The sequence below is a fragment of the Balaenoptera physalus genome (assembly GCF_965194825.1).
Source record: "Balaenoptera physalus genome assembly, chromosome: 1".
NCBI lineage: Eukaryota > Metazoa > Chordata > Mammalia > Artiodactyla > Balaenopteridae > Balaenoptera > Balaenoptera physalus.
This window is the reverse complement of record NC_138882.1, coordinates 191,596,995-191,621,440: the sequence shown is the minus strand read 5'-3', so window position 1 is coordinate 191,621,440 and position 24,446 is coordinate 191,596,995. Positions and strand designations below refer to the sequence as shown.

The window sequence follows — 24,446 nt, the reverse complement described above, 5'->3', positions numbered from 1 at the left end:
TATCACAAGATTCATAGTGAAAAGGTCCCTAGAGACCTGTAGAGTCTAGTGGTCTGTTAAAGCTGTTGGATTAGATGCTATACAATACAAAAATGCAATAAAGCACAAAAAAGAAGTTCAAGGCAAACATATTAAAAAATAAAAATATCTGTATATGCAGATGTTGTCTATGTAGAAAATCATAAAGAATCTACAAAAAAAACCTACTAAGTGATTTTAGCAAGGTCATGGGATACAGGATCAACAGGCAAACATCAATTTATTTCTTTTTTTAAAAAATTTAATTTAATTTTTTTAAAAACATCTTTACTGAAGTATAATTGCTTTACAATGGTGTGTTAGTTTCTGCTTTATAACAAAGTGAATCAGTTATACATATACATATGTTCCCACATCTCTTCCCTCTTGCATCTCCCTCCCTATCCCACCCCTCTTGGTGGTCACAAAGCACTGTCCCTGTGCTATGCGGCTGCTTCCCACTAGCTATCTATTTTACATTTGGTAGTGTATATATGTCCATGACACTCTCTCACCCTGTCACATCTCACCCCTCCCCCTCCCCATACAATTTATTTCTATATACTAAAAATTGAAACTTAAAAGGACAATAGCATTTAAAGTATCATTAACAAACATGAACTACTTAGAGATAAATTTAACAACTGCAAGACCCATACACTGAAAACTACAATGCACTGCTTAAAGAAATTAAAGAAGACCAAAAATAATGGAGAGATAAGCTGCTTTCATGCATCAGCAGATTCAGTATTGTTCAGATGTCAGATTTCCCCAAAGCAACGTATAGATTCAATGCAATCCAGTGAAAATCCCAGCTTTTTTTGGTAGAAACTGACAAGCCAATTCTAAAATTTATATGGAAAAATGATATGGAGCAAAAAGAAATTTACTTCCCTAGTTATTTTACTAACCAAAATAACTTTGAAGAAGAACGGGAGGACTCACATTACTGGACTTTAAGATTTATCATATGGGGGCCTCCCTGGTGGCGCAGTGGTTAAGAATCCGCCTGTCAATGCAAGGGACACGGGTTCGAGCCCTGACCCGGGAAGATCCCACATGCCGCAGAGCAACTAAGCCCGTGCGCCACAACTACTGAGCCTGCGCTCTAGAGTCCACAAACCACAACTACTGAGCCCACATGCCACAACTACTGAAGCCCGCAAGCCTAAAGCCTGTGCTCCCAACAAGAGAAGCAACCGCAATGAGTAGCCCGCGTACCGCAATGAAGAGTAGCCCCCGCTCGCCGTAACTAAAGTCCACACAGAGCACTGAAGACCCAGCGCAGCCAAAAATAAAAATAAATAATAAAATAAATAAATTTATAAAAAATAAAAAAAAGAAAAGATTTATTATATGGCTATGGTAATCAAGACAGGGTGGTACCAGTAAAAGAACAGATACACAAATCAGTGGAACAGAAGTGAGTCTACAAATAGACCCCTATATATATAGTCAGTTGATTTTTGACAAAGGTGTGCAATATAAGGTAGTGCAATGGGGAAAAGATAGTTCTTCAATGAATGATGCTAGAAGAAGGGAATATTCATACGCAAAAATGTGAACCTTGACCCTTACTGTGAGATACTAGACCTGCCTGCAAGAAATGCTCAAGGGAGTCCTGCCAGGTGAAATGAAAGGACACCAGACAGTAACTCAAAGCCACATGAAGAAATAAAGATCTCAGTAAAGGCAAATACATGGGCAATTATAAAAGCTAGAGTTATTATAAAAATGGTTTATAACTCCACATCTTGTTTTCTCAATGATTTAAGAGACTAACACATTTAAAAAAAAAAAAGATTAATCTAAAAGCTCGTCTTATAACTCTGGCTTGTCATTTCACATTTTGTTTCTACATAATTTAAGAGACTAATGTATTATAAAAAATGATCGGGCTTCCCTGGTGGCGCAGTGGTTAAGAATCTGCCTGCCAATGCAGGGGACACGGGTTCGAGCCCTGGTCTGGGAAGATCCCACATGCCGCGGAGCAACTAAGCCCGTGAGCCACAACCACTGAGCCTGCGTGTCTGGAGCCTGTGCTCCGCAACGGGAGAGGCCGCGACAGTGAGAGGCCGGCGCACCGCGATGAAGAGTGGCCCCCGCTCGTTGCAACTGGAGAAAGCCCTCGCACAGAAACGAAGACCCAACACAGCCAAAAATAAATAAATAAATTAATTAAAAAAAAAAAAAAAGGAAACAAATAGCAAAGTGACAGAAATAGTCCCTCTTATCAGTAATTACTTTAAATGTCAATAGATTAAATTCCTTAATCAAATGACAGACACGGGGAGAATGGATGAAAACACATGACCACACTATATGTTATCAACAAAAGACTCAATTGAGATTTAAAGACACAAACAGGTTGAAAGTGAAAGGATGGAAAGAGACATGCCTTGCAAATAGTAACCAAAATAGAGCACGGGTGGCTATACTAATATCAGACAGAACAGACATTAAATCAAAAAAGGTTATAAGGGACTTCCCTGGTGGTGCAGTGGTTAAGAATCTGCCTGCCAATGCAGGGGACACGGGTTTGAGCCCTGGTCCGGGAAGATCCCACATGCTGCAGAGCAACTACGCCCGTGCACCACAACTACTGAGCCTGTACTCTGGAGCCCACGAGCCACAACTACTGAGCCTGCGTGCCACAACTACTGAAGCCCGCATGCGAAGAGCCCGTGCTCCTCAACAAAGAGAAGCCACCACAATGAAGAGTAGCCCCCGCACTGCAACGAAGACTAGCCCCTGCTCGCTGCAACTAGAGAAAGCCTGCGTGCAGCAACAGACCCAACGCGGCCAAAATAAATAAATTTAAAAAAGGTTATAAGACACAAAGAAAGACATTACATATTAATAAAAGGTTCACACAGCAAGAAGAATAACTATAAACTTATATACCTAATGACAGACCATCAAATACATAAAGCAAAAATTGACAGAACTGAAGGGAGAGAAATAGAGTTTCACAGTAATAGGTGGAGACTTCAACATCCTATGAATAACCAGACAAAAGATAAGTAAGGCAATAGAGGACTTGAACAATACAATGAACCAACTAGATCTAAAAGACACATACAGAATATTCTACCCAACAACAGAAACACATTCTTCTCAAGTGTACATGGGACATTTTCCAGGATTGACCATTTGGTAGGCCACAATTTAAGTCTCAATAGATTTTAAAAGATAGATATCATACAAAGGGGTTTCCCTGGTGGCGCAGTGGTTAAGAATCCGCCTGCCAATGCAGGGGACACGGGTTCGAGCCCTGGTCTGGGAAGATCCCACATGCCATGGAGCAACTAAGCCTGTGCACCACAACTACTGAACCTGTGCTCTAGAGCCCGCGAGCCACAACTACTGAGCCCGTGGGCCACAACTACTGAAGCCCGTGTGCCTAGGGCCCGTGCTCCGCAACAAGAGAAGCCACCGCAATGAGAAGCCCGTGCACCGCAACGAAGAGTAGCCCCTGCTTACCGCAACTAGAGAAAGCCCGCATGCAGCAACGAAGACCCAACGCAGCCAAAAATAAATAAATAAAATAAATAAACTTATTAAAAAAAAAAAAAGATATCATACAAAGTATCCTCTCCAACCACAATGGGATGAAATTAGAAATCAATTACATAAGGAAAACTGGAAAAGACACAAATTTGTAACAAACAATACACTCTTAAACGACCAATATATCAAAGAAAAAAAATCACAAGGGAAATTAGAAAATACTTAGAGATGAATGAAAACGAAACACAACACACCAAAACTTATGGGATGCAGTGCTAAGGGGGAAGTTTATAGCTATAAATGTTTACATTAAAAAACAGGAAATCTCAATTCCCTGGCAGTCCAGTGGTTAGGACTCTACACTCTCACTGCCAAGGGTCCGGTTTCAATCCCTGGTCAGGGAACTAAAATCCCACAAGCTGCGCAGCATGGAAAAAGGAAATATCAAATCAACAACTAACTTTCCAACTTTTTTTTTTTTTTTTGGCTGCGTTGGGTCTTCGTTGCTGCGTGTGGGCTTTCGCTAGTTGTGGCGAGCGGGGGCTACTCTTCATTGTGGTGGCTTTTCTTGTTGCGAAGCATGGGCTCTAGGTGCACGGGCTTCAGTAGTTGTGGCACGTGGGCTCAGCAGTTGTGGCTCGCGGGCTCTAGAGCACAGGCTCAGTAGCTGTGGTGCACGGGCTTAGCTGCTCCGCGGCATGTGGGATCTTCCTGCACCAGGGCTCGAACCCGTATCCCCTGAACTGGCAGGTGGATTCTTAACCACTGCACCACCAGGGAAGTCCCTAACTTTACAACTTTTAAGAAACTAGAAAAGAACGAAATAATGTCATTTGCAGCGACATGGATGGACCTAGAGATTGTCATACCGAGTGAAGTAAGTCAGACAGAGAAAGACAAATATATTTTGCTTATATGTGGAATCTAAAAAAAATGGTACAAATGAACCTATTTACAAAACAGAAATAGAGCCACGGAGGTAGAGAACAAAATTATGATTGCCAAGAGGCAAAGGGGTGAGGGGGAGAGATAAATCGGGAGATTGGGATTGACATATACACACTACTATATATAAAATAGATAGCCAATAAGAACCTACTGTGTATCACAGGGAACTCTATTCAATATTCTGTAATGACTTATATGGGAATAGAATCTACAAAAGTGTGGATATCTGTATATATATGACTGATTCACTTTGCTGTACAGCAGAAACTAATCCAACTTTGTAAATCAACTATAATAAAAATTAATTAAAAAATAAATAAAAGAAAAAAAAGAAACTAGAAAAAGAAGAAAAACTAAACTTGAAGCTGGCAGGAGAAGGAAATCGTAAAGATTAGAGCAGAGATAAATAGAGAACAGATAAACAATAGAAAGAATTAGTGAAAAAAAAAGTTGGTTCTTCAAAAAGACAACACAATCGACAAACCTTTGGCTAGACTAACTAAGGAAAAAAAGAAAGAAGACTCAAATTACTAAATCAGAAATGAAAGTGGAGATATTACTACTGATTCTACAGAAATAGAAAAATTGGGAAACTGAGATGAAATGGACAAATGACTAGAAATACAAAATCTACCAAGACTGAATCATGATCTAATAGGAAATCTGAATAGACCTATAACTAGTAAAGAGATTGAATTAGTAATCAAAAACCTCTTGACAAAGAAATGCCCTGGACCTGATGGATTCACTGGTGAATTCTTCCAGACATTTAAAGAAGAACTAATATCAATTCTCAAACTTTTCCAAAATATTGAAGAGGGAACACTTCCAAACTCATCCTATGAGGCCACAATTACCCTGATGCCCAAGCCAGACAAAGACACCACACAAAAAAGAAAACTATAGACCAATATCCCTTATGAACATAGATGCAGAAATCCTCAACAAAATATCAGCAGAGTTCAGCAGCATATTAAAAGGATATACATTACGACCAAGTGGGATTTATTCTTGGAATGCAACAATAGTTCCATGTATGAAAATTGATCAATATAATATACCATATTCATAGAAACCATGATCATCTCAACTGTTGCAGAAAAAGCACTGACAAAGTTCAACACACCTTCATCATAAAAACACTCAGCAAACTAGCAACAGAAGGAGACTAAAAGAAACTAAAAGCCATGAAGAGCTCTTACAACTGAAGAAGACAAATTCAAAGCAAACATCATACTCAGTGGTGAAAGACTGAAAGCTTCTCCTCTAAGATCAGGAACAAGGTATGAATGTCTGTTCTCACCACTTCTATTCAACACTGCACTGGAAGTCCTAGCCAGAGCAATTAGGTAAAAAAAGAAATAAAAGGTATCCAAATTGGAAAAGAAATAAAATTATCTCTTTTTGCAGATGATATTATCTTATATGTAGAAAACTCTATAAAAATTCCACACATACACAAAACCTTGTTAGGACTAACAAATGAGTTCAGCAAAGTTGCAAGATACAAAGTCAACACACAAAAATTAGCTGCATTTCTATACATGAACAATAAACAATCTGAAACGGAAATGAAGAAAACAGTTCCATTTCCAATAGCATCAAAAACAAAGAAACAAAAAACTTAAGAATTAACTTAAACTTAAAAGACTTACATAAAGAAATTAAGATGACATAAATAAACAGAAAGATACTTTATATTAATGGATTGGAAGACTTAATATTATTAAAATGTCACTACTATGCAAAGCAACTAACAGAATCAATTCAATCCCTATTAAAATCCCAATGACATTTTTCACAGAAATAGAAAAGTCCCTTCTAAAATTCACATGGAATCTCAAGGGATCCCAAAAGCCAAAACAATCTTGAAAAAGGACAAAGATGGGGGACTCACACTTCTGTATTTTAAAATTTACAACAAAGCTACAGTAATCAAAACAGATTGATATCGGCATAAAGACAGACATATAGACCAATGGAATAGAGAGCCCAGAACTAAACCCTCACACAAACTGTCAAATTATTTTTGACAAGCATGCCAAGACTATTCAATAGGGAAAGGATAGTCTTTTCAACAAATGGTACTGGGATAGCTGAATATCCCCATGAAAAGAATGAAGACCCTTACCTAACACCATGTACAAAAACTAATGTGACTGATTTTTGTGTGTTGACTTTGTATCCTGCAACTTTTGCTGAATCCGTTTATTAGTTTATCCACCCAAAATGGATCAAAGACCTAAACATAAGAGCTGAAACTATAAAACTCTTAGAAGAAAACATAGAGCAAAAGCTTCATGACATTGGATTTGGCAATGATTTCTTGGATACAACACCAAAGGCACATACAACAAAAGAAAAAATGGACAAATTGGACTTCACCAAAATCAAGAACTTTTATGAATCAAAGGATACCATCAAGAAAGTGAAAAAACAACCTACAGAATGGGAGAAAATATTTGCAAACAGTATATCTGATAAGAGATTAATATCTAGAATATATAAAGAATTCCTAAAACTCAACAAAAACAATCTGATTCAAATATGGCAAAGGACTTAAACAGACATTTATATATCAAAGAACATATATGAATGGCCAAAAGCACATGGAAAGATGCTCCATATCACTAACCATTAGGGAAATACAAGTCAAAGCCATAATGAGATACCACTCCACACCCATTAGGCTGGCTACTATAAACAAAAAAACAAACAAGTGCTGGCAAAGATGTGGAGAAATTGGAACTCATGTGCATTGTTGGTAGGAATGTAAAATGGTAGAGCTTTTATGGGAAATAGATGGCAGTTCCTCAAAAAAATTAAAAACAGATTTACCATACAATTCAGCAATTCCACTTCTGGGTAAATACCCAAAAGAACTGAAAGCAGGGTTTTGAACAGATATTTGTACACTGTACACTCATATTCAGAGCAGCATTATTCACAACAGCTAAAATGTGGAAGCAGCCCAAGTACCCATCAACAGATGAATGGATAAGCAAAATATGGTATATAAATACAATTGAATATTATTCAGCCTTAAAAAGGCAGGGAATTCTGACATGTGCTGCAACATGGATGAACCTTGAGAACATTATATTAAGTGAAATAAGCCAGTCACAAAAAGAGAAATACTGTATAATTTTACTTACTGTTTAACAGGTATATACTGTTTAACAGGTATAGAGTTTGAGTTTTACAAGATGAAACGAGTTCAGGAGATATAAATGGTGGTGGCAGATGCACAACAATATGTAAGCATTTAATATCACTGAACTGTATACTTAAAAATGGCTAAGATGGTAAATTTTATGTTATATGTATCTTACAAGTTAAAAAATTGAAAAAACCAAAAACCCAAGAAAACCTGAGAATTGAAAAAAAGACACAAATGTGAAAGCTAAAACCGTAAAGCTTCTAAAAGACAACATAGGAGATAATCTTTGTAACTTCGAATTAAAGATTTCCTATATAGGATAATAAAAGAAAAATATTTGTAAAATATCTGTCTCATAGATTTGTATTTGGAATATACAATGAGCTCTCACAACTGAAGAAGATAAACAACCTGATACGATAACGAGTAAAAGATGTAAACAGAAACGTCAACAAAAGATGATATAGGAATGGTGAACAAGTACACGAAAAGACATTCAACACTGTTAGTCATTAGGGAAATGCAAATTAAAAACACGAGATACTATTAACAACCACTAGAATGACTAAAATGAAAAAGACTGAGAATATTAAGTGTTGGTGAGGATGTGGAGCAAAAATAAACTTCATTTTCAAAAATATGAAGAGCAACTTTGTCATAAGCATAGATTATAAAAATGGCATCAATTCCTTTGGTTAAAGAGGTTAAAGAAATGAGTCAAATGCTAGTTTTTTCCTAATTGAATTACCTTAAAAATATTTTTTTCTTATTAGAAAAATATATTCGTCATAGATAAAATTGAAAATACAGGTAAGAAAAATATATTTAAAAATAAAATTGTATTTCTTCTACAATATAATTGTATAACCTGTGTTTTCAGTTAAAGGTCTTGTGGAGTTTTGGTTTTTCGGGTTTTATTGGTCATTAAGTGTTTTCTACACCATTTTAAATGCCGTTATTACAGTTTATATAACAATCTTCTATTAACAACTTTCATTTGTTTTAAAAAGGCTGCAGTGGACATCCCTATAGCTAAAACTTTGTGTGTATGCATGATTATCTTTTTGAAAATAAGTTTCTAAAATTGTTGGATAAAAGGGTATAAGACTTCCATTTTAGTCTTCTGAACTGATCTCCAGAAAGTATTTACCATTTAATTATTTTAAATTAAAAAATTTAATTTTATCCAAGGACTACGTAAACAGTTTATAAATAAAACTACTAGACTTATAACCCAAAACAGCATTCAATCCCACTCCTCAGATGCAAGCACTTTTAAATCTTTTAGCATTTTTCTCATTTTATTTCTAGGTATACTCATATCCTTAATTTTAAAATTTTAGACTTAATTCAAGAGAATTTAGTTCTCTTCCACTTCCTTGTGCTTATCTTTCCCCTCCTTTCTATGTAATTGTCACAACTTTGGTTCAAATCAATGCACAGTTTTTCTTTTTAATTAGTTTAGTTTTCATTATGACTGTAAATATAGTTCAAAGCTGAATCAAACAGTATACTATGATTACATTTCTTGTCTTGAACTACTTTTTATTTTTCCTGGAGTTAACAATTGCCTCATCTTTTTCATTTGCTTTAGCTTTCTATGGCTCTGTTACGATTCTTCTCCAACTCTTCACAGTATACTTTTTTTTAAAAATTTTTTTTAAAGGAATTCCTTTTATTTTTATTATTTATTTATTTATTTAGTTTTGGCTGTGTTGGGTCTTTGTTTCTGTGTGAGGGCTTTCTCTAGCTGCGGCAAGCTGGGGCCACTCTTCATCGCGGTGCGCGGGCCTCTCACTGTTGCGGCCTCTCCCGTTGCGGAGCACAGGCTCCAGATGCGCAGGCTCAGTAATTGTGGCTCACGGGCTTAGTTGCTCCGTGGCATGTGGCATCTTCCCAGACCAGGGCTCGAACCCGTGTCCCCTGCATTGGCAGGCAGATTCTCAACCACTGCGCCACCAGGGAAGCCCCACAGTATACTTCTTAAAGACTTCTAATATTCCTCTCAATATGAAAATATCAAATAGCACATCACTTTGATTTTTTTTTTTTCCCTCTAAGAGGCATTCCTCCAAGAGCTCTCTGCCCTGTTCTGGTTGTTAGGCTTGCTAAACAAACTTCATCTTAGGACTTCCTGTCACCATCTTCCTGGGTATCTTTCCTGGGTTGGTATCTCTTTTCTGTATCCTATGCCTTTCTCTTTCTTAGTTTTCTTCCTCATTTTGGTGGAGCTCAATCTCCAGTAGTTTCCTTTACAGATATTCTCAAAAGAAAAAGGAGCTCTTGGAAATTAAAAATTAGATAACAGAAATAAAAGATTGGTTGGGAGGAAAAATTTTTTAGGCTTTGTATATCTCAGAATGTTCTTAAAATCTGCCTTTATACTTAATGAATAGTTGGCTGGGTATAGAATTCTAGCTTGGAAATAACTTTCCCTCAGGATTTTTATTACATTGCTCCACTGTCTTCTAGTTTACAGTACTACTGGTGAGATACCTAATGTCTTTCCAATTCCAGTCCTTTGTTTGCGACCTGTTTGGAAACTTTTAGGACTCTCTCTTTAACCTATGATTTCCTTTAGTATGGGGGTCCTTTTCTCCCCCATCCACTATGCTAGTTATCTGAATGGCCCTTTTTAACCTATAGTCTCCTATCTTTTGAGAAATATTCTCATATTAATTGTTTCATAATGTCTTCCCCCTCATTTTACTTTACTTCATGGCTAAGAACTGATCTTCTAGTTTTTAAGTTTTACTTTTGTGCATATTTCCTCATCTTTATCTTCCAACCCTTCCATAGAATTTTTTATTTGTTATCTTATTTTTAATTTCCAAGAGCTCCTTCTCTTTTTATACAGTATTGCTCTTTGATATATCACCTTGTTCTTATTTCTTACATGTAGTATCTTATCTATCTGAAGATGATCTAGTTTCCAAACTCCCTGCATTGTCTGCTTCCTTCTAGTTTCTCCTTGCTGTCTGCATGATCTCAGAATTTCACGTTGGAGCCTTCCCTCAAACATTTGACATTCTTTGGCAATTGACTTACACTTCATAGTAAGATACTAAGAAGCTATTTGGAAGCTCTGTATGTGTGAACAGGTCTTGTCATCTGATGAGCTTCTCTGTGAAATGCCTGGGAGGGAACCTAGAAGTTTCATTTGGCAGTCTTTTCTTTTTGATGGGCTAGTTCCTTCAGGGGAGAGACCAGAGAATATAGGAAGAAAAGCCAGAAGTCTCACAATGCAAACACTAACGCACCCCCCTGCCTCTGTTAGGGTGCCACTCACACCCTTTACTGTCTATGTCCAGGCTCCAGAGTCTCTCTGGCTCAACTTCTCCAAAGGAGAATCCTCCTGCCTCCTGGCTGGGTGGGCTAACGGATTTCCATCTTATCAGAGCTCAATACTATCATTAAAAAGAAAAAAAACTTTGTCAATCTGGTAGAGAAAAAACAAAACTAACAAAAAAAAGCCTTGTTTTAACTTGCATTTCTTTTTTTACTAGTGAGGGTGACATTTTTTCCATACACTTATTTGCATTTTATTTCATTTTTTTAGAATTTTTTTTTTTGATGTGGACCATTTTTAAAGTCTTTATTGAATTTGTTACAATATTGCTTCTGCTTTGGTTTTTTGGCTGCGAGGCATGTGGGATCTTAGCTCCCTGAGGCGAAGTCTTAACCACTGGACCGCCAGGGAAGTCCCTTATTTGCACTTTAGATTTCTTCTATTTGTTTCCTTTGTACTGTTTTCCTATTAGGGTATTCATCTTTTTCTTTTTGATTCCAAGAGTTCCTTATATATATTAAAAATATGAATTTTTATCAAATATATTAGATTCCTTTTGAGTCTGTTAACTGTGTTTATAATTTTTTTTTAGGCTTTAGTTATTTTCCTTTAATAAACACAGATATTTCTCATTTTTAGAAAATCAAACCTATCAATTCTCTCTTTTCTGATTTCTGCTGTGGTATCACGCTTAGAAAAGTCTCCTGACGACAATTCCATTGTATTTGCTTCCCTTAGATAATTAGGCAATTGAAGACACTGCTACATTTTCACTTATTTAATTTCTAGTTGATGGAGACCATCTCTGCAATCAATGTGCACATATTCAGAGTATACGGCCACACTGTTTTTATTTTCTACCTTCATTTAGCAAAGTAAGCTACAGCACGTGAGGAACATCAGTATGTCTGAACCATGACTGTATCCGTCAGGATGGGCTGGGTCAATGGTTCTTAAGTGTGGTGTGGGGTCCCCTGGGAGTCCCTGAGACCCTTTCAGGGGGTCCACAGGTCAAAACTATTTTCATAATAATACTAAGATTTTATTTGCCTTTTTCTCATTCTCTCATGAGAGTATAGTGGGATTTTCTTGAGGCTACATGATGTATGATATCATTGTTCTGATGGTTAATGAATTGTGTACTTGTATAGTTTCCTGTTTTCTAGAAATTTCTAAGGTGGTAACTTTATGGTATAAACACGTGAGTTTTCAGAGATTAACTCAACTGATTCTAAGTTCTTTTGCTGCATACTTGCTATCTTTCGTTATATCTGCTATGCTATCTGTGTATCTGTAACCTCATTGTTGTGGAATACATAGTTATTTTGAAATCCTCAAGTCTTCCTTGTGCCTGTACTGAAATACAAGAAGTAAGTACACTCTGTGTCTTATTATTAAATATTGATAGTTATAACCCACATAAACAAAAGCTCTTTGGGAACCTCAATAATTTAAGAATGTAAAGAGGCCCTGACAGCAAAAAGTTTGAGAACTGCTGGGTTGGTGATACCGTGGTTAACAAACCATCCAAAAATTCCAAAGGTTTATTTCTCCCTCACATTACATGTCCATCTCAGGTCAGCTAGTTCTCTGCTTGGCAATGTCCTCAGGTCCCAGGTGGACAAGACAGACACCCTTTGGAACCCTGCCAGTCATGGAGGCAGAGGGAAGAGCATGAGACTCTCCGGCTGGCCTGGCCTTGAAGTACCTCAGCCTGCGCAGGACACACATTACTTCCACTCACACCACTGGTTAGAAAGGGTCATGTGACCCCACCCAACCGCTAGGGGACTAGGAAGTGCAGCCCCCTCGCTAGTTAAGAGCCAATAATTTTGGTGTAGAGAACATCTAACTACTACAATGATATTTATTTATTTATTTATTTATTTAAAATTTATTTATTTATTTATTTGGCTGCACCGGGTCTTAGTTGTGGCATGCGGGATCTAGTTCCCTGACCAGGGATCGAACCTGGGTCCCCTGCATTGGGAGCACAGAGTCTTAGCCACTGGACCACCAGGGAAGTCCCTACAATGATATTTAATTCAATACTTTGAAGACCTAATAAGAGTATGCAAGTAACAGCTAAATTATACCTCATACCTTCACTTTAAGAAAAGTAAAGCCACCAGGCTTTTTGTTGCTGAAGCCTATACGTTTCAAGTTCAAACTTCCAGGCTGTATCTATATTAGTGCATCTCAGCAACAAAGTCTCAACAAACTATATTCTATTGGATTTTGGGGGGTTTGCCTAATTACCACAATTGAAGATTCATGACTGTCCATATGTTCCAAGACAATCTGACTGAAATAAACTGCATCAGCTAATAAAAGGCTGTAATTTTTTATGATACTTGGTGCTCATATGATTTAAAGGAAAAAGCAGATTTCAGAGGTAATTAACACCAAGACAGCATGGGTATTTTCTGCTGAGCAAGAGCTGCTTCATGAGAGAAAGGGTGTCACAGATTACTTGGTGTCACTGAGCAGATACTGATTATACTAAGAGACCAGTTTTTGTAAAGGTTCCCGCTACACAGTCTGAAGCTTCAGACAATAAAGCTGCTCTCATACACAGCCCTACCCTCTTCTGATGCCATTTCCTCTGCTCAACACAGTCTTCTACCCTTTTCATTTCCATGTGGAAACATCTTTGGAGGATGTGGAAATAAGTTCCTGCACATGGGGTTCATGCACAAACATAACAGACCCCAACAATGTATGCGGACTCACCCTCAACGTCAAGTATGACGCAGACGGTACCAAGTCATTCTGCCTGACTCATCTTTGTAAGGAGCATCACAAACAGAACGGGATTTCAACGGAAACTAACCTGTGCCGACTGTAAAAACTCAGCTCCACTTAACTGACAAAAGGAAAAAGAACTGTACAAAAATAAATCTAATCCATCTGAAGCTATTTACTTTTACAAATATTATTGGTGCTAGTACAAAACATGATAAACAAGTAACCTTTTCTCACTGCAAAAAAAAAAAAATAAGAGGAAGATAATCAATATCTGTCAGATGAGAAAGGACAAGGGAAAGGCGTTCTTTCCTCTTCTCACATGGTATTCAGCCTCGAACTTAGTCTGCACGGGCCTTGGCTTACACTGGGGCCCGAGCATAAAGGCATGTGTTTGAATTTGCTCTCATCCTCTGGTACCTGACTTTAAACAATTTTCATAAGTGACAGTTTAGATTTACCAAACTGATAGTTGATAAACTCCTTCCAGTAAATTCCTCTAGAATGATTTATTGCCAAAAGTGCAATGTGTTCCTCAATACAGGTTTTCCACAAAGTAAAATGCACCCGGACAAGGTGAGTATGGTGTTAGCAAATATTCATCATTTCAAGCCAGCATATTTACTGAATGTCAACCCTACTCTAAGTACCACAGGAGGTACAAAAGAAATATGTCATCCCTGCCCTCAAGGAGATTATAAACTAGCGGGAGGTATGTGTGTGTGTGTTCCCTAAAACCCCAGACACATGGATTTAACTAAACAATATATAACAAAAATGCTAATATTAACGATAAAGACATAAGTTCAGTGCTGTCAGAATGCAGAGGAAACTTCGTGGAGGCAGTGGGGTCTGAATGGGAATGCAAAAGGTGGATTCAATTTGCTTTGGTACCAACAACAGGCTGGGGCATTTCAGGGGAAGAGAATGCCCCGAGGAACCAGGAGAGACAGAACACTGACAAACTGGTCAGAGTAGAGGCGCAGAAGAAGGCAGGAAGTAGGTAACAAATTAACGTGGACATCCACCCACCTGCTCATTCATGAGGCAAACATCTGGTAAGTACGTGTCATGTGCCCACACTGTTAGGGACCTGATGGCGAACCAGACCACTATGGTCCCTGACCACATGGAGCCTGCTTTGCAGTGGAAGAAAGCAGAACATCACCACAAAGTAGGCAGAAAATATAGAAAACATCTAATTTGTAAGGGGCTTTAAAAATGGAGCCAAGAGTTTGACCCTTACCCAATAAACAACAGGAAGCCACAAAAGCTTCCTGGCTAGAGAAATGTGATCAATACCGTGCGTTAATATTAACTTGTACAGCTTGACTAAAGCTGACAGAAGGCAAACCAGAGAGACCTGAAGAAAACTACAGCAGAAATGTAGGGCTGAGGTTATGAGGGCTGGCTGGCTGGCAGCCTAGAAGTTGAAACAGAAATGAAGGGGTCAAAGTCGGCTGGAGGTGAGGGGGTTCACAGACTGAGTGGCTTACAGGACAGTCGAGAAGGGGCTCAATACTATATGGAGAAGAAAAGCCAAAGAGCATCCGGGGTTTTGACTGGGATGCATGGGTTAGGGAGAACCTGGGAGGCAGCCAGGCTTGAAAGGCAGGTGACTCTAACACGTAAGCAATAATGGCCAGAAGGCAGAGATGCGGGGCCCAAGCAGAGCACTTTAAACCAGCCGAGCTGGTGAGGACTGAACCTGGGGAAATTCTAAGGAAGACAGGAAATGAGCAACTGGCAACGTGAGAAAGGAGGGCAAGGAGAGCATCGCAAAAGCTGAAGGGGATTTTGAGGCTGTCAGTGGTGTCACAAACGCATTTGCACAGACTTAAAGCTGATAAAGTACTTTCACCGATATTTCCTCATTTAACACTTGAAGACTCATAAAATGTCTTGAGATTGGTATTGGAACCCCCATTTTACAGATAAAAACAGTGAAGATCAAAAAGGTTAACTAAATGACTTGTCTGAGATGGAGAAGTTTATCTGATTATGTACCCCTGACCCAAAAGCTGGCTAGAAATTATAACTTGTGTGGCCTGGCTCAAACCGATCTTCAGTTCATGAACATTTACGAGAGTGAAAGGCAAACTACAGAGAGGGGACAGATATTTATACTAATCTATCAGACAAAGGACTCACTCAAATTCTATAAAGAATTCCTACAAATCAGTAAGAGCATTTATTAACTTCTATGCTCATGATACTAATAAAAATATACTGGCATTTACTTTACATAATAATATGCCCATTACTATGCTAAGCACTTAACGTGCATTCTCGCTTAATTCTCCCAACAGCCCTATGACAGTAAAATTATTGTCTGGATTTTATGGATGAAGAAACAGGCTCAGAGAGGTTAAGTAACTTGCCCCATATCAGGGGGCTAGAGAGTCAAACTTGGACTTGACTTCAAAGGCTGTGCTCTTTAAGCCACTGACCTCTTCCGTAGCTCCACCTCCAGCTTTGGCCTTTTCACACCATCATCAACACGCTCACAGGTGCCCAAAATGCCAGGTACTGGGCTAAGTGATCTCAGCTGTCCTTCCCTAAAACCCGCCTGTGTTGAGTATAGGGGTCAGACGTACACACTACATTTCTCATGATTTTGGAGGTTGGCCTTCTACCACCACTTTAGGACTCTTCATTTTGAAAAGGTGGGCTTAAGAGAGAAACAGTCAAATCGTGAATATGTCAGAAAAGCTAAACAGGAGATTGATCAAACAATTCCAAGTTTCCACAGCTAGGAATAACCTTAGAAAACTCAAGTTCTACTTAACATAGAAGGAAAAAAACTTACAAAATTTATAGAACACATCATCCCCAAGATGGCATTATAAGTTCAAGAAAGGCCTCGGTGGGACTTCCTTGGTGGTCCAGTGGTTAAGACTCTGCGCTCCCAGTGCAGGGGGCCCGGGTTTGATCCCTGGTCAGGGTGCTGGATCCTGCACGCCGCAACTAAAGATACCGCACGCCACAGCTAAGACCCGGCGCAGCCAAATAAATAAATAAATAAATACTAAAAAAAAAAAGAAAAAAGGCAGGGCCCACATCACCTTTAAGGTTTGCGGGGCCGATGGGGAGTCCCGTCCTCCAGGGCACACCCCTTGCTGACAACAGCACACGAGAACAAATGGGCCAAAGGAGCAGAAATTCTGATTCCTGATTAGAGGTCATTCCAAGGGCTTAGAAAAGACTTTCCTACCATTGTACAACTTTGTTTTCATTTCTCTTCCTAGTCATGTCCATGTTTATTTGGGGCCTTTGAGACATGACAGTAAATGAAAAGGCCAGCATCTGAGTGAAACGAACTCAAGTTCCTTTCTGGGTCAAAAATGATGGTTCGGATCCTCTCTTTACATCCAGAGTTTGGCTTATTTTTTCCTTCTCGTCCGTGTGCATCTGTTACATCCTGCCCACTCGTGCAGGATTCGTGTGGTTTGATGTCTGTTGGCATTTTACTACTGAAGAATGTTCTGGCTCCAGCAAACCCGGGAGGGAACACTGTGCACTCACTGCAAGCAGAATTGGTTCCAAATGTCCAAGAGCCAAGCAGGATGCAGCCATCAGGCCACGAGCTTCTCCACGGGAGTGCGACCTGTGTAACCCAAGGGCCACGACGGTGGCAATAAAGCAGCAATATTCCCAGTGGCCTTTTCGTTTGTTTGTTTTTGGTGCCCCCTTTTAAACATTTATGCTATTTTATTTTTTCATCTCTGTTGGCTGTCTTAAATCCTCTCTTGAACAAAATAGGGTATAAATAAAACACATAAGTAAAATTAAAATGTAAGTTTAATAGAAGTAAATACTAAAATTCCATAGCCAAGCAAAACGTGCGGCTTGCGTGTCCCATATTCTCTTCTCCATGGTTTTATTACTGAACTCACAGCAAATATAAAAGCTTTCAATTGAATTATCTTTAAGAAAAAAAGGAAAAAAAAGAAGAAAGGTATTTTGGTAGATAATGCAGAACTGGAGTATTAAAATTTCAAGATGCAATTGTTTGAAATGTCCAAAGCAGAAAGGTAGTAACTAGCTTATGGTTTACTGAAGAAAACAATTTGAAAATTCAACCTCCTGGTGTTTGCTAATCCCATTATGAGATGACACTGGAACTAGCGGGACACCCTGACGGCCCCCTCCCCACTCCCAGGGAGACCCCCAGAAGCCTCTCTGAGCTCCACCCGGGAACCCTCCTGACCGCCAGTGCTGTCTTGCTGTCGCTGTAGCAGAACCTCTGCCTCTGCCAGGTCCTCCCCTCTCTGCCTGGCCTCTTGGAAGCTGATAGCTCACAACAGGTTTATCTGTGGGTCCCACTCTGCCTCTACTCCAGACACCGTCTTTCGGGATCATCCCTTGGCTCTGCACTCCACCCCCATGCTTAACCCCAGCTTCCGGGAACCACTGCGCCCGCCACCCAAGTCACACTCATGACCTTGCAGGAAGAGTTCAGAGAGAAAACCGTCTTTTGAAGAGAGTAAACTCAGTATTTTGAACAGAAAGAACGAAGAAAGCTTTGGGAATTCATAACCTAATTCATAAATTCTGGCACTATTTTTTTTATTATTACAGTAGCAGATTTAGCCAGGATGAGGCATACCAAAGCCTTCTATGTACATGTATGTCTTTTTAAAATTAGCGAAACCTCACGTTTATCAAAATCCAAGAAGTAGCAACAATAAATATTATTAACCGAATACCTACTTTCGCCAGGTACTTTATACATACCCTCATGCTCCAATACACAACAGCCTGGCTCAGAGTGAGTGCTTAATACATTTTCACCTGTTATCTACATTTCAACATGCAGGAAAACAGGGAGCAACAAGGTTCAACTCCTAGCCTAGAGGCACAAACCTCCCAGGGGTAAAACTGGGCTTTGAATACGGGCCGTCTGGCTGCAGAGCCCCACGGTGAGCCGCCTCCATGAGGTGCGCTGCAGGCCAGGACAGGAGACGCCGAGCCAGAATGACGCGCTCAGGCCTACCTGGGCTCAAGCCTACCTGGGTGGCAGGGCGGCCTGCGAGTCCGGCTCCTCAGGACCATGCTCACTGACAGGACACCCTACCATCCGGGTAAGGTAGGTTTTTGGACACCCAAGGCTCACGTTACTTGCCCAGCACACTCGCTTTAAGCAGGGTCACTGTTGTGAACATCCAACCTAATGCAGCAGATGGGAAACTCATTGAAGGAATGACCTTCTTAGACCCACCTTTGCATCCCTCATTAAGACTAAATTATCTGCCCATCAGGTTAGATAAGCAAGGAAAGAACAAACACACAGCACCTCACTGCTTTAGGCACCGAAGTGTGCACCTGGCTTAGCCAACGCTTTTACATTCAGTTTCTGCGGATGGCCCTGCCATCCTGGTTGGGGGGCTGGGTGACTCTGTCCCCCAGGTCAATCCTGGCTGTGACCAGCAGACCTTCCTCTAGTGCTCTAGCCTTTTCCTCCCATCTGCAGTCCAAACTCGAAGTTTTAGCCCCACTCTGTGACTGTAACCTGCAGCCAGAGAAACCCAGACAACCAAAAACCGTGGAAAGAACAAAAGACCCTATACCAGGGAAGGAATGAAAATGCATTTTTTATTTAGGTTTTGATTTTACGCTTCTAGTTTCACGGCTGTCATGGAAGGAGAAAGATCCCAGAAGACTGACCTCCATATGTGGCCTACAAGAAAATACATTTTTACTTAAGTTCATTTTTTATTTAACGACTGTGTTTTTTTTCAAAAGTGTTTAAAAGTTGAAAAGGAGATTGGCTCCTTTAAGGCTCAATCCACTGGGACCGGAGATCCTAAAACAGGTTATAAACATTGCAGACATGCATAAAAATGAAACTCTTTCAACTACAACATTGGTTAAGTAGGAATTAAACTCAAGTGCTTAGGAATAAATCAGGTTTAAAATGTGTCAATTATAATGTCTATAAAAAGCATAGAGATCAAGAAAATTTCACTCTTACTCTTCAGGAATCCTTTCTCCAAATAAATTTTGGCAAATCATCTCAGAAATCTCAAATCAGTTAGATTTCAGGCTGCTGACGATGCATCTGACTACCTAAACCAGAGATGCCAATCTGGTTTCAATGTGCCCAGTTAATGATAAACTACTCCCTCCCCTCAATGTGTGGCAGGCAGACAACGGCTCCACTCCGCAAACAGGAAATCCAGAACACTAGAGAAAGGGAGTGTTTTTTTTTCTTTTTTAAGAGAAAGGGAATTATTAAAGGTCATGGAAGTCCTGTCTAGCTGCCTGCTTCACTCTCTGGGATACAATTTAAGGGGATATTTTAAAGTTTAAAACATGGGCATGGGAGATTCTTAAGCTGATTTTTGACATTTCTATGTTACTCCATTTGTTATTATCATGTATTATGCCTGTAAAACTGAAACTTTTAAACAGAGTTCCCTGGTTTTGTGTCAGCTTGCTTCCATCTGAGATTCCTGGCGGAATGTCTCTGAACTTCCTGAACACGAGAGTTCTGAAGGTGCTCTGGAGCGCTGGTGGGAAGAGGACCTCGCCTCCTAGTTACACTTCAGTGTCATCAAGCCGTAGACCCGAATGCGAACACATCAACAAGGGTTATTACCTTCTTTTGACCACACAGGTAAGAATAAAGATTACTTCTATTTTTTCTCTCATTCTTCAGCTAAATCATGGTATTTCAGCTTCAGGCTGATTTCTAATTTCACAAAAAATCCTAGTAAATATCAAGTCCAGAGATCACCTTCAGAGCTTCTCTTCTAATGGAAACCTGAGAGAGAAAATCTCCACACCAGAGGGGATGGTGTTTTACACTGAGTTTGTTGACAACGGCAACACAAGATGATTAAGCAAGAGTACATGTTTCATAGGGATTTCACCTACAGCCATAAATGTGGAGGTGCCTTCACTCATCCCGAGAAGTAAAAATTTTTTTTTTTTTTAAGAAATATTTCTTTGGCTTCCACCCATCAGTCCAATAACAATGACGGGTCCTAACACTCTGGTAGTTTTATAGCTCTGACAAATGTTTACCTAGGACTCTGGCCAAGCCTATTATTTTAGATCTTTTTGATCATGTGCAGCGGCCTAAGATTCAGTAAGCCTGGTAAACAGGTAAATGGCTGCTCAATTACTGATAACCAGACGAACTATAAATGAGTGGAAAAAAAGGCTGATTTCAGAAAAGCCGGTTTCATTTACCGCTTTGCTTCTAAGAACTGGAGAAAAAGAATAACTAGCCCAGGGAATTCCCTGGCAGTCCAGTGGTCGGGACTCTGTGCTTCCACTGCAGGGGGCAAGAGTTTGATCCCTGGTCCGGGAACTAAGATCCCACAAGCCGCGCAGCATGGCCAAACAAAACAAAACACAAAACAAAAAGAATAACCAGCCCGATAGCTCCATTCAAAGGGAAAAAAATGAAGGCCAAAGGCTTACCGTTGATTAGTTACAATAATCTCCAGATGGCCCTATGGCAGCCTAACAAGATCTGCAATTCCCAAAAATATTTCTTTGGGCGTTTCCATAGTAAGTAGTGACTAACACACTTAAGGGATTTTTATGAGGGGTGCCCAAGGAGTCCGGCAGCTCTGTAGTCTGAGGACTGGTAAGTTAGGGGTGACAGTACAGCATAGAGGTCAAGAACTGGGATTCCAGAGTCAGACTGCCCAGGACTGAACCCAGACTCTCTTGATTTCTAGTGGTGTGGCTTTGGGCAAGTTACTTAATCCCTCTATGCTTCATTTCCTCAGCTTTAAATCAAGAATCATCTGAATGCCTACTTTAAGGTCTGATATGAGAATTAAGTGCAAAAACATCAAGTGTCCATTCAACACCCTGCCCCTGCACAAAGTAAGCCCTCACAAAACGTTAGCTATTATTAACATCACGCAGTCATACTGACAACACAGACTTGACCAGCTCCAGTCTAGTCAACGCAAGCTTGAATAGACCAGACTTGGCTACTTCGGATCACTGGAAAACCTAAGCCCAAATTAGAGGTTCTCTGGCAGGGCTGGGAAGACCCAACCCAGCAGTTTAGAGAGAAATAATCCACCGCATGACCTGACCTTGGAAGCCTCCCTGCCCTTCACGCTGACCTCAAATGTAGAATCAATAAGAAAGGAAACTTACTGGGCCCCTACTAAGTGCCAGACACAGTGTGAGACTCTCTCGCGTTCTTTTATCCGGTGAGGAAACGGGCGCACATGCCGAGGACGTGCTTGGGGCATCACTTGTTTCCTAGCTTATTCCTGAGTTTATTCCTAACCTGGGCCTCCGAAATGAGGCTATTTGTCCGGGAGCCTCTTCCTTTAATTTCTGGACAGCTGCACAAAAGAAGGACACAAGACACCTGCCTCTGAACCTGGACTCACTTCAGAGGCGGGATGTCCCCATGGAAGACTCAAGAACCGGACAGAGTCCTGGGGAGGTTCCCGGGTAGCCTTGACCTTGGTGCCTGAGACTCGGTTTCCCACCCTGCGGGCTGGGGGCGATGACACAGCCCCTGGGCCTGGGCGGGTGTGTGAGCCGAGCGTGGCACCGGGTCCCGGAGGACTTGGACCTCCACTCCACCTCCACCTCAGGGACCCTGTTCCCTCCTGGGGGCGCGGGGGCCTCTGGCCTTGCCCTGACACAGCGCACGCGGCGCACCGGCCGCGGAGAGCTGGGGCAGAGGCCGGCCAGAACATCCCCGGCGCAAAGATCAGGGCGGTGGGGACAGTCCAGCCGGCCGGCGATCGCGGACGTCAGCCGGGGTCACGCGGCCTCCCCGCCAGGCTCCGGCCGCCCGAGGCGGGAACGGGGCGGTCGCCGCCAGCCCGGCCCCCCCTGAGCAACCCGGCCCAGCCTCAGCCCCGACGGCGGCCCACCGCAGGCCTCACCTCCCTGCGCACGTTCAGCAACGAGTAATAGTCTTCATTGTCCAGCTCCTCCTCGCTCAAGGCCGTCGCCATCTTCGCAACCTTTCACCCCGCCAAACCGGCAAGGCCGTGCTCAAGAGGGACCGGCCGTTCGCTGTCCAGACAGCGTGGGCCCGTGAGGCCGCTCCACAGCGGCCCCTGGCGGCCCGGAGTCGCGCCGCCACCGCCCAGCCCGGAAGAAGCGCGCCTGCGCCCTGCGCCCCCGCGCGGCCGGGGGCGGGACGCGGCGCTTCGGGCCCTTCCACGTGCTACGCGCGGATCTAAAGCCCAGCCAGGGTGCCCTGGGGCTGTGCCCGGGCTAGAGAGGACGACTTTGCGGTCACACCCGGGGGTCGTCACCGTCTGGGCGCCGGGGAGATAGGCCCCTGCTACACCCCCTGTCTCCCCCGCCGGCCTCCAGGGCGGGGCGCATCCGGATCCCAAATATAGCCCCACCTGGGCCGCTTCGCCAGCACCGCCCCCCAACCCCCCGCGGGAGGCTACTCCAGGCCCCACTTGCTGACTTGTCACAGGAAGCTTCCAGAATGTCATGTGTTCCTGCCTCAGTGGTCTTCGCCTTTTCTCTTGACCACCCGGAACCCTGCCCAGAGGACGGGCCTCCTCATTTTCACTTTTTATTATTGCCCTATATTTAGGGGCACCTGGCCATTTTTCTGCTGCTTAAATGAGGAGGCAGTAGCCATTGGGTTCCCGCTATAATTGTCTATGGCCGGCTTGTGTACCTGCAGACCCTATCACAGAGCTGTTCTCTTGTAAATTTCTATCTTATAATTTAGCGTTGGAGCCTGATTGATTTCAGTCTGGTGCCTGCTGCCTTATGCGTTGTTAAAGATGTCTCGGTTACATGACGCAGTTATCAAGAGGAGGTGGACAGGAGAGCTCCCATGGTCTTGTCACCGGTTTGGTTCCTGCTGCCCTGTACCAATTCTTCATTAATTCTCAGTAAGGTTTGTAAACCATCGATTTAGAACCATCCCTGCTGCCCTTCCTAAGCAGGTCTCCTGGGAAGCCCCAAACACCTGTCTGTGGATATGAGAAGTTGATTTCTTTCTCTTGCTAATTTTTGACCAGATGTGCACCATCTGGGCCTGTGTATGGTCCCTTCCAAGTTGCCCAGCCCTCTTAAGGATCTTCTGGCATGAGACACTTAGGTGTGCTGAGACTGGTTATTCAAGAGTGTTGAGTCAGTATGGAACAGACTGTCAGCCCAGGTTGTAAGTTAAGAGCTTTTTCTTTATCTGCGTGAGGTTTCCTCACAACAGCTTTCTTTCACAGACACTCATATTCCATCAGCTATTCCAGCAATTTTTTTTTATGGTTTTTCCTTTTTTCTCCGTTGCAGACCAGTGATGAAGGCTAAATTGCATGCTGACATTTGCTGGTTTTTAAGAATTTCTTACCGAGAGGCTGGGGGGAAAACTACAACGTTATGGTATTCCTTTTTCCTCCGGTTTGTAGACATTAATTGGGCCATAATGCTCAGCTGGGTAGAGAAGTCCTTTGCCATCTTCCCTCTGCTTTGGAAAACACTGCCTCTAGGAATTACGTGAGCGGAACGTAACATATGTCTCAGAACGCCCAGGTCTGTGTTGCTATGATTGAGAATGACCTGGTTTTTATCACCACTCTAACAAAATAAATAGTGACTCAGGGATGCTCTGCGTTTTTGTCCTCTCTTGGGCCCACAGTATTTTGTATTATGGTTACTTGGAAAGTGGTTGTGAAAAATGGGAAATAAACTTAGATACCCCACAGGCTTGAGAATATATTTACTTTGGAGGTTGGCTCTCTTGTTTCTCCCCTCCAAAACCCTAATCTATGGTGGGCAAGATAATGAAAACCAGGAGCAGTACAAATTTCT

General features: G+C 41.4%; 1 protein-coding gene across 2 annotated transcripts in view; it reads right to left on the bottom strand.

Annotated features, from left to right (window-relative positions):
- DNAJC11 (DnaJ heat shock protein family (Hsp40) member C11) overlaps positions 1-22,723 on the bottom strand; it is a gene marked incomplete at its 3' end in the record, with an annotated part of 65,866 nt that extends 43,143 nt beyond the window's left edge. Inside the window, exon 1 of one of the 2 annotated variants that reach the window (XM_082467987.1) lies at positions 22,547-22,723. In XM_082467987.1, the coding sequence (XP_082324113.1) occupies positions 22,547-22,618 (72 nt within the window). In that variant the 5' untranslated portion in view covers positions 22,619-22,723. The remainder of the gene's footprint in view (positions 1-22,546) is intronic. The other variant, XM_082467988.1, reaches the window with a different exon arrangement.
- Positions 22,724-24,446: the final 1,723 nt, after the last annotated feature.